The sequence below is a fragment of the Mus musculus genome, chromosome 9 (assembly GCF_000001635.26).
Source record: "Mus musculus strain C57BL/6J chromosome 9, GRCm38.p6 C57BL/6J".
NCBI classification, from domain to species: domain Eukaryota; kingdom Metazoa; phylum Chordata; class Mammalia; order Rodentia; family Muridae; genus Mus; species Mus musculus.
Genome location: NC_000075.6, coordinates 104,170,629 through 104,181,407, shown reverse-complemented (window position 1 = coordinate 104,181,407; position 10,779 = coordinate 104,170,629). Strand labels below are relative to the sequence as shown.

The following is a 10,779-nucleotide window of genomic DNA, read 5'->3' as shown; positions in this document are numbered from 1 at the left end:
TTGTAGTTTATTGGTTTTTTAATAACACTTTTAACATTTTTAAAGAACAAAAGTATTCTTGGCTCAATGGTGGCACAAAAACAGGCTGTGATGTGTTTGTCCGTGGTATGCTGACTTCTGCACCTATAAGAAATCTTAAGATTACTGCTAATTTAGTCAAAATGTCCTGGTAATATTAGAGCATCACATATAATATTAAGCATCGTCTCCCATCTGTGCTGATGTGTCTTGTTGAGTCTTACATAAGGACTGCGTATGTGACTGCTTCTGTCTCTTGTGCTATCTGCAGGTGTGTGGACACATAAGCAGATGCTACAGTGTGGCTGCCCAGTTTGAAGAGTGCCGGGAGAAGATCACAGAAATGCCTGGCATCATCAAGGACCTCTGCCGGGTGCTGTATTTTGGCAAGGTAGAGCTCATACCTGTCACCTGTTCCCTCTGGATACAGTCATCAAGGGTTTTCTTTCAAACAGCCAGTGCTTGAGTTACAGCCATGTGCTTACCTAAGATCATTTTTAAGTAAATCACTGGTATCTCTAAGTATTCTTGTAGGGACATTGCTGTACATGATCGGGTTTGTTCCTATCCTGGCACACAAAAGGTAACACTGGAGTGACATAGCTAGAAGAAATGAGTCAGACTTAACTTGAAGAAGAACAGAGAGGATGGGACTCCAATCTAAAAGGGCAGGACTTTGTAAAGCCTGTGGTCCAGTCACTGCTGACTGTAAAGGCTTCCAAGATCTGAGACCATGCTGATTCCCTGGAAACTCCCGAGAAGCCAGCTCTGAAGCTGCTATGGCTGACTGGGAAGAGAGATGTCGGCTGCGTTGAGTAGAAGGGGTGGAGGCACAGATCTTGGAATGAGGCAGCTGGGACTGGGGAACTTGATCAGAGTTCCTCAGCTGCTTCTGTTTGATGCCTGCAGGTTTAATAGGAACAAGGATGCTGATGTTGTGTTACACAACCTCTGGTTGTGTTAACAGTGCTGCTGTTGATGCTTTATTGCATTTAAATGGAAGTCAAGAAAGTGGATTGTCTGCGTCTTTGCACACTATGAGATGTTTTGTACAAAGAGACAGCTAGTTGGGCTGTGCCTGTTGCTGGTTTTCCTTGGCAGTGTTTTCACCCCGCAAGTCAGTTCTTTCTTCTCCTTGCAGTGTATCCCACGGGTGGCCGCCCTCGCAGTAGAATGTGTCAGCTCTTTCGCTGTGGATTTCTGGCTACAGACACATCTATTTCAGGCTGGAATTTTGTGGTATCTGCTTGTTTATCTGTTTAACTATGACTATACATTGGAAGAGAGTGGCATTCAGAAAAATGAAGAAACAAACCAGCAGGTAACTTTAGCCCAAACCCAAATAGACTTTTAGTAAGTCATTGGGAAGCAAAGCTTGAGCCATTCAGAGATGCTGTGTTTGAAGGTGGCTGTTGACGGCTTCTGACCTCAGAGTCACTGCACAGCCCAGACTGTCCTCCTTTCTGCCTCCAGCTCTCCAGTGCAGGGGTTACAGCTACTCACTACCATACCCAACACTTTTGCTCTGAACCACTTGTGCTTGAGGGACGGGAATCTAAGGAACAGAGATGATAGAATATTTTCTGTTACTCGAGTCAATTTTATGATTTCAGAATTATTTATGTACTTTATATAATGGGGAGATATAATAATATATCAAGGTGTTGGGACTAGCTCTCCACAACACCACTGTACTTGTCTGATTTTTGTAGTTGTTTTTGTTTTGTTTTTTTTTTTATCTTTTTTTATTTCTAGGTTTATATTTATAGTCATTCATAGTTCATATTTCCATCATGTGAATCTAGCAGTTAGGCCTACCTTACTATCTGTCTTAGTTAGGCTTTTACTGCTGTGCACAGACATCATAACCAAGACAACTCATATAGAAGACAACATTTAATCCCGGCTGACTTACAGGTTTAGAGGTTCAGTACATTATCAACAAGGCGGGAGCATGGCAGCATCCAGGCAGGCATGGTGCAGGAGGAGTTGAGAGTTCTACATCTTCATCTGAAGGCTGCTAGAATACTGACTTCTAAGCAGCTAGGATGAGGGTCTTAAAGCCCACACCCACAGTGACACACCTACTCCAACAAGGCTATACCTTCTAATTGTGCCACTCCCTAGGCTGAGTATATACACGAACCGTAACACTATCTCTTCCTCTTTGTCCTGCTCTCAAGTGATTCTGTAAGACACGTAAGACACTGCACTGGGTACAGATGAACATGTTGGTGCTAAGGGGTTTCCCTATCTGAAAACAAATTAAAACTCAAATGCGCCGGTCTGTGAGGCTGATCTGATACTCCTGTGCTGGCTGTTTCCAGTTTGATCATTAAAATGTTTCTGTTGTGTCACTAATGTAAGGAGACATATGGACATACTTTAATGTCTTTTTTTTTTTTTTTTTTTTGTAACAGGAAGTAGCCAACAGTCTTGCCAAACTCAGTGTCCATGCTCTGAGTCGCCTTGGTGGGTATTTGTCTGAAGACCAAGCAACCCCAGAAAATCCAACTGTAAGGAAGAGTTTAGCTGGCATGCTGACACCCTACATTGCTCGAAAGCTAGCTGTAGCTAGTGCTACTGAGGTATGGACTAGCGCTAGCCTGGGTTTGTGACTTGTGAAAGTCCTTTAAGTAGTAAAGGACCAGGACAATCCCTATTGCTCTAAGAAACTTGAGAATTGAACGTTCACATGCTTGTTCTCTCGGCTAAGAAGACGAGTGTATTGAGGGTTTAGAGCAGTGACCACACACCTCAGTCTCACCTCTGGGTGGAGAATTAGCTTCCTGTTTCTCTCTTTTTAAAAAAAGATTACTTATTTTATGCATATGAATACACTACCATTGCTCTCTTCAGACATACCAGAAGAGAGCACCATACCCCATTACAGATAGTTGTGAGCCACCATGTGGTTGCTGGGAATTGAACTCAGGACCTCTGGAAGAGCAGTCAGTGCTCTTAACCACTGAGCCATCTCTCCAGTCCTTCTTTGTTTCTCAGTAACAGAGCCTACCACAATTCTTACCAACCATGTGTCACAAAGAACTCAGACAAGAGAATGGGTTTGCAGTGATGTTTCCAGTCAGGGACCAAGTTTGTTTAGATGTCTCTTATAAGTCATAGATTATTCTTACTGCTACATAAATGTATTTATACATCAGTATTTATGCATATTTCAAGATGAAAATCAGCACTACTTCAGCGACCTCACAACATGTGTGTCTTTTTGTGAGGGCATTGGGAAGCAACCTAGGAAAACAGCATTGAAGAATTAAACTATAAAGCTACACTAAGTACGTGCTGAGTGCTTTAGGTAAGAGAAGCTTCAAGATTTTAAAAGGTTTAATGCAGCACTTAGGTGGTTCATAAAGAAAGATTATGTAGAGGCCCACCTTGGCTCAAAATGAGACCTGTCTCAAAAATAAAACAACAAAGATATTAAGTGAACAGGTCAGACCCCATGTTTGGTGTCAAAAAACTAATGGTGGTGGATTCACACCAGATGTTAGCAGTGCTCATCCTGGGAGCACACAACAGAGGGCTGGTTTTTCTTTTTTCTTTTTTTGTTTGTTTTGTTTTGTTTTGTTTTCCTTCTGTATTTTTGTTGTCTAATACTTTTATAAGAAAAAAGTCCTCTGGCTTCTAAAATTCCAAGTATGTGTAGAGTTTAAGCCCTCACTTATTTTGTTGTATATGCTTGTGGTGGTCTATATGGGGATGCAGTTCCCGTAAGGAGGAGTGAGCAGTATTCTCCCCAGATCTTTTACTCTCTAGTTTGATGCTTTTTGCTGACTGCAAATGTCCTCCTCAGAAATACCAGCAAGTTCATGGTTACTGTCTGCAGTCTTAAAATGTTTTATTTCAAAATCGAGTCTTTCTGTAATTTATATCTATATTTAATGAGATATTTATTTTAGACTGCCAGATCTCTGAGTGAGGATTTTTCTAATCATTTCTTTTCCTCAAGTAGGCTATAATCCTTCCCAACTCGTTCCGATAGCTGGGAACCAGACATTAAATATATGAGCCCAAGGGGCCATTCTCATTCAAAACCACCACACATACTCTACTTTCTTCCTGGCCTAGAGCTTTGCAAATGAGGACTAGAAATACTTTTTATTCAGTCACTTGAGATGTGGAATATGGGTTTATCCTTAGAGTTGAAAAGAAACTAAGGGAAGCCCCGTCTACTGGCAGAGGCCCTCAGCTATAGCCTGAGTCAGGGCAGAGGCAGGCAATTCAGGCTGCCACCCCCACTACACTCCATCTTATTTTCCTTTCTTAGGAGTGTGCTTCCTAAGACATAGATTTTGTTTTCAAGTATATGTGTGTGAAAGAAGTATGGTGTGGCCATTTTAGAAATGCTAACTAAATACCTAAGATACTGCATTTTCACGAGCAGAACTAAATCTGGTGAGTTGCCTGAACTAAGGCTCAGATTTCAGCCCCAGGTTCCCATTTACTCACATAAGAGCTGTGACAGTGTCAGCTTTTGAGGCCTTGGTTGTTCTTAACTGCAAGAAGGAGAGCATCAGCAAGCTTGTAAGACTGACAGGGGTACCAGTGAAGTCTGTCCCCTCAGGGCCCTTACTTAACAGTAATCCTGTTTCTCTAGACCCTGAAGATGCTTAACAGCAACACAGAGAGCCCGTATTTGATGTGGAACAACTCTACAAGGGCAGAACTGCTTGAGTTTCTTGAGTCACAACAAGAAAATATGATCAAAAAGGTATGTTAATGTTTTATATTTTCTTAGGTGACTTATTCTGATTGAATGAGTCTTGATGAAGCAGTGTGCTATTCACCAATGAAATGTTTAGTCAACAGCTCTAGCCACCTCTTAGCTGGGCATTTCAAGGATAGGCTAGTGTTGTATGAAGTCGTCCTCTAGGGGACGAGGGATGACTCAGCAGCTGTGAGCACCTACTGCTCCTCAGAGGACCAGATCTGTATTCCTAACCCTATAAGCTGCTCATAGTTCATGGGGGGGGGGGGGGGGTGTGTCTCTGATACATCTGCCTCAAAGTCACCTAGACTCAGCTGTACAAACACACACAGACAGACACACACATGTATTTAAGTCTCTAAAATACTACATTAGGATTTTCTCATTGTCACTACTTCCATAAAGTTAACATCTGTTTACAGTAGTGATGCACTGGGAGACCTGGGCCCTTTGTCAATTTATTTCTTGTAAACCCCCAGTCTGAGTGTACTGAGTGTATGCACGAGCACGCACACACACACACACACACACACACACACACACACACACTATAGTGTGACTGAGCTGGGTGGCCACTGGAGGAGTGAGAACAGCATGTCACAGTCGGCTTTCTCTGCCAGCTCTAGTTCTTGCCTCATCTAGTGTTCTTCTGAGATTGAGGATGAGGCCTGGTAATTAGCAGCAGTAATGCGCTCTGTCACTGTGCCTGTCCCAGCCATGGACTAGCACATGTGTCCTGCCATGTTTGCTCTCTGAACGTCGGTGCCCTTCTTAACATATTCAGTGCATTATTAGACAAAGCAGGGTAGATTTAAAAACTGGACATTAAGTTCTTACATCTAACAGTCTTGTTTTTCTTTCTTTGGTTTTTTTGTTTGTTTGTTTTGTTTTTTTAAGGGTGATTGTGACAAAACTTATGGGGCAGAATTTGTCTACAGTGAACACGCCAAAGAACTTATCGTGGGTGAGATTTTTGTTAGAGTCTATAATGAAGTCCCAACTTTCCAGCTAGAGGTAAGTTCTTGGCTTTTAATTTTGTCTGATGTGGTTGATCATACCTACTGAGGTCTAGTGACTCTTTCACATTTCACAGATTGGAATTAATACCTCTTTTCTGGCTGAGTTCTTTAGAAGTTGTCCTGGGTAGGTATGTAACCATTAACAGCCGAGGAGCCTCTTTATCGAGATCAGTGCTTCTCAACCTGTGGGTCGAACCACCTTCCATAGGGTTGCATATCAGATTTTTACATTACGATTCATAATAGCAAAATTATAGTTGTGAACTTGAAAAGAAATAATTGTATGGCTGGGGGTCAGCACACCATGAGGAACTGTATTAAATGGTGGCAGCATTAGGAAGGTTGAAACCATGGGTCAGATTGTTGAAAAATTGAGTTTCACGAAGCCCATAAGCAGCGACTTGTTTCTTAGCTACTCTTTTTATTTGGGCCTTGAGGGGAAGGCGAGAATTTTGTAATTGAATAGCTTGGACAGAGAGAAGCAAATCATAACATGTGTGTGTATGGATGTGTGCATGCACATACGTGAGATAAGGTCGTGCTTTGTGGCCCAGACTAGCCTAGAACTCAAAATTCTCCAGTCTCAGCCCCCAGGTACCTAAGATTACAGACATTCACCACCAAGTTGGGTGAGAAATAATGCTTTGTTTTAGAATTTGTTCTTGAAATTGGTATTTACCAAAATATAATGTATATTATTATTCACAGGATTAATATATATCACTAGCTAACCAAGAAAGTAAGTTAAGTGGTTGGTAAAGGCCATTGGAGAGCTAACCCCTGAATTTCTCTTGTAACTATATATACTTTTTATATTGTAAACATGTAACATAATTGTTAAAAAAAATCACAGTATATATGCTCTTATTAGATTAGTAAAGGGGACAGATACTCTAATCACTTGTACCAAGATATTGGTGAAAGTGTGTAAAATCTCAAAAAATTAGGTAAATTTCATTTGGTTTTGTCTTTTCCCACTCCTTGATGGAGTGCGGTATGCATAGCTGTGTTCATTTGTATTTACAGTTTCATCTATTCTGTTTCTTGAGGTTTCTTTTACTCTAAAAACCTTCAGCATAGGCTCTTATGATGACACATTTATGTGCTTGGCTTAGGTTCCTAAAGAGTTTGCTGCAAGTCTGTTGGATTACATAGGCTCTCAGGCCCAGTACCTCCACACGTTCATGGCCATCACTCATGCTGCAAAAGTGGAGTCGGAGCAACATGGGGACCGCTTACCAAGAGTGGAAATGGCTTTGGAGGCTCTGAGAAATGTGATCAAATACAACCCAGGTGTGTGATTTTTTTTTTCCCCTTGATTCAGAGCCCCACCATTACAGCAGAGCAGCCAGAGTTCCAAAACATGCTCAATTTGATTGTGGAGACTCAGGGGAGATCACACCGGCTCTTCTGCTCCATGTGCTATAATGGTAAAGGGAGAGACACTGGGGGCCATGTTTAGAAGAATTTGTATTTAAGAAAGAATAAACTGCAATAACATCATTTGTTAGTAAGAAGTTTCACATTACTGGTATAGATTGGCATATCATGTTTACATGCTTGGATTTATTTATTAGATGATCTAAATGTTGCTTCTTTGCAACACAGTACTATTTAATTATGGATACTCATATTTTTTTAAAAATTGCCTGAAGTTTTTGATGTGTAAAAAATGAAATAATAAAAAGACTTAAGAGTTCTTCTCTTGAATGTCTTTCAAAAGGCATTCAAACGGTTCCAGATCACCACCAAAGCGCCTGCTTCTGGATGGGTATGGTGCAGGTTAAAGCTGTAACCTTACTTAACACATCCTTCATTTCTAACTAACGCCAGCCAAGAGAGACCCTGCACAACATAAATTGAGTTAAAATTTCTTCAAGGTATTTCATTTACCTTCTTCAGTGAATATTGAAGTGCTATTAAAATTTTTGGCTTTTTGGCATTTGCCAAGTTTTACTCAAATAACTAAAAACAATATTAGAAAAATTATTCATTCACAAGGTACATTAAGCTGTAATTAAAGACTTTTAAAGCACAGAGAGAGATCATTCTGTATTGTTTGTGGCTTGCGCGAGTCAAGCAGGAAGCCCAGGACCCAAGCTCCAGTCCCACTGGGATGATCTGGGTTAGGACGTGTGCTCCCTGCGCTCTCCTGAGTCCCAGTGACTGTGCTGCCATATTGACGCGTGGTTTGAAACTGAACACAAGCAGCTTATTGAATGGTTTCAGACTTGTTGTGGATAAAGGCATCTAGGACCTCAAAAGATTGCACTGTTTTCATAGCCGAGTGGTAGCAGGCAGCGGGCTTGCTTAACTGACAAGAGTGCCAGCAGGCGTGTGGGACTGAAGTGGGTAAGGGTGGAAACATCACTGTCCTCTCAGGAGAAGTCCTTGGTGTGTGCATATCAAATTGTCTGTTGTGTTGTCTTCATGTGGCAGAGTTCTGTTCCAGTCTTAGTAAAGGCTGAATGACGTCAGAGTCTCCCTAAATTCAGTTAGGTTGGGGAAAGGATACGCCTAAGGTCTAGACACAGCTGTGCCCAGGCCGAACTTTGCAGATCATTATCATCATCAAAGCGCAAGGGAGAAAATAAGTGACTCATCGTCATTGTTACCCCACCCCCCAAAATTCACCACCACCAAGGAGCCCCGCAGTGCTTTGGCTCACTTTACATGGTGTGGGGCTGCATTTGTGTGTGTCCTGAGGCTGGTGCAGCCTGTGGCCTGTAGGTGGGAACGACTAATAGAAGGAACGGGTAACGCTGCCTTATTCTCTTTAACATTTGAGAGTTGTATCTGGGCTGGTTATTTGAAATTTTTCTTGGTTTTAGTTTGTGACTAGAGGTAGGCATGGAAGCAAACCCAAGAAACTCTAATGTTCTGCTATTTACGGCTTAACACCCTGCACAGCTTCCAGATAGACGCCCCTCAGAGTTTCAGAGACACAATTCACAGCCAATGGCTGTGTTTGCCAAAGGCCTGCGATTGTACCTCTTGTAGGTAAAACAACTGCTGCTTCTTATCCCTAGGTTCTGAAAGTGAATGCATCGGGCACTTTAAGTTAATATTTTCTCTTCTCCGAGTCCATGGAGCTGGTCAAGTGCAGCAGCTGGCGTTAGAGGTACGAAGTGTTTTGTGCTAAGGAATGTTGTATTTCCTACCACTTACTGTCAGTGGTTTGAGACTTGATTAATCATTATCTGAAGTTAATGAAAACCTGGATGTTATATTCACTTTGGCTATTAGGCCAAAATCATGTATTTTTTAAATTGAATTAATGTAACTATGAATATAACCTTAAAGAGCAAATGCTGGACACTGTCATTCAGGGTGGTTCTATCTATAGTCGTTGACATGTGTCAGGGCCGAGGTATCTTGTAGAGTGTTGTGTGTGGTGTGTTAGGGACGGGGCTTTTTTTACTCTAAAGTTTAGTAGCAGCAGATCAACGAGAGGAGAAGGCAGTTCCCTGTCTTGGTGCCCACAGAAGGACGCACGATGACCAGGACACCTCCTGAGGATTGACCCTAACCTCTCTCTCCTCTTGACCTACTCTCTTGTGTACCCAGCACAGAATACCTTTCAGCAAGGCTTGCAGACCCCTTCCTTGGTGGAGAGTTAGGGTATCACAGCCCTGGGAGGTAAGGCTCCCAGAGAAGTTGGGGGCCCTTTCTCAAGAAGAATGAAACCGTTAATCCCGTAGGATTCTGTTTAGGTTGCAGCTTTGACAGGATCAGGAAGCCCCGATCATGGTAGTGTTTGTCCCGGCAGCTCAGAGTAAGGTCTCAAGGTCATCCTAAGATGGCCCTGTCATTGCAACACATGGTTTATTACTGAAAACACCACTTTCAACCCTGCAAGAGCGTGTTCAGAAGTAGCTTTTAAAAACAAGCAAACACATATAATGTGTCCTAATTACCTTTCTCAGCTCATCCCATTCTTAATAGAACAGTTGTTAAGCATGTCAGAAAGCGTTAACAAGCATTTTCTTTATGTTGACAACATTTATATCCTTCAGAGGTTTTTTGGGGGGAGGCTGGGGGGATTCAAGGCAGGGTTTATTGTGTCACCCTGGCTGTCCTGGAACTCCCTCTGTGGAATCTCCACCTGCCTCTGTCTCCTCAGATTTGGGATTAAAGACGTGTACTGCCGCCACCCAGCCATCTTGTAACTTTTTTTTTTTGTTATTTATTATTTGCATCCCAAATGTTGCCACCCCCCTTCCAGTTCTCCCTCCCAGAGCTCTTCATCCCATTCCCATCCCCTTCACCTCTGAGAGAGTGTCCCAGAGCTCTTCATCCCATTCCCATCCCCTTCACCTCTGAGAGAGTGTTCCTGGGGCATCAGGTCTCTACAGGATTAGGCTCATCCTCTCCCATCGAGGCCAGACAAGGTAGCCCTCTGCTACATCTTTAACTTTTTAAGCAAACATTATTAGGTCTGAATAGTGTTCTGAAATGCTAAAAGTGGTTCAAGTGGTATAGGTCTTTAGTCATATACAACAGTGGCTAGAGAAAGAAAAATAGATCGATTTCTTTACAATGGAGGTTAAAGCAGCTTGTTGTATTAGCTACAAAGGATACTTCCTCCTACAGCAAGAGAGAGTCATAGTGAAGACCAGTCCTCCCTAACTGCTCCCCATCTGTGACCACAGTGCATATGGGGGAGGGCATCAACGTCAGACAGAAGGCTTCTTAGATGATCACATTAATAGCCAATCTTTTGAAAATAAACTCTTTGAAAAATTAAGTGTTTTGTCGTCCAAACATGTTTGTCACTTTTATAATTTAGAATCACAATTATTTAATGTCATGTTAATTAATTTTCAGGTTGTGAATATAGTGACATCCAACCAAGACTGTGTCAATAACATTGCAGAATCCATGGTTTTGTCCAACTTATTGGCTCTTCTACACTCATTGCCATCGAGTAAGTATGTGTGCAGATGGCATCAGACACATGGCATCCATGTTGAGTTTTGGAGTGTTTGAAGTAGTGTTCACCATGCAAGATTT

The 10,779-nt window shown here is 42.0% G+C and overlaps 1 protein-coding gene across 4 annotated transcripts in view; it reads left to right on the top strand.

Annotated features, from left to right (window-relative positions):
• The window catches only part of Dnajc13 (DnaJ heat shock protein family (Hsp40) member C13), a 112,012-nt gene that overhangs the window by 82,201 nt on the left and 19,032 nt on the right, over positions 1-10,779 (top strand). For all 4 annotated transcript variants that reach the window (XR_871081.3, NM_001163026.1, NM_001359740.1 and 1 more), the window contains 8 exons: positions 290-409; positions 1,160-1,339; positions 2,439-2,606; positions 4,637-4,750; positions 5,645-5,761; positions 6,882-7,059; positions 8,796-8,887; positions 10,594-10,693. Coding sequence is in view for 3 of the 4 variants with exons in the window: in NM_001163026.1 (NP_001156498.1) it covers positions 290-409; positions 1,160-1,339; positions 2,439-2,606; positions 4,637-4,750; positions 5,645-5,761; positions 6,882-7,059; positions 8,796-8,887; positions 10,594-10,693 (1,069 nt within the window). In the remaining variant the exon portion in view is untranslated. The remainder of the gene's footprint in view (positions 1-289; positions 410-1,159; positions 1,340-2,438; positions 2,607-4,636; positions 4,751-5,644; positions 5,762-6,881; positions 7,060-8,795; positions 8,888-10,593; positions 10,694-10,779) is intronic.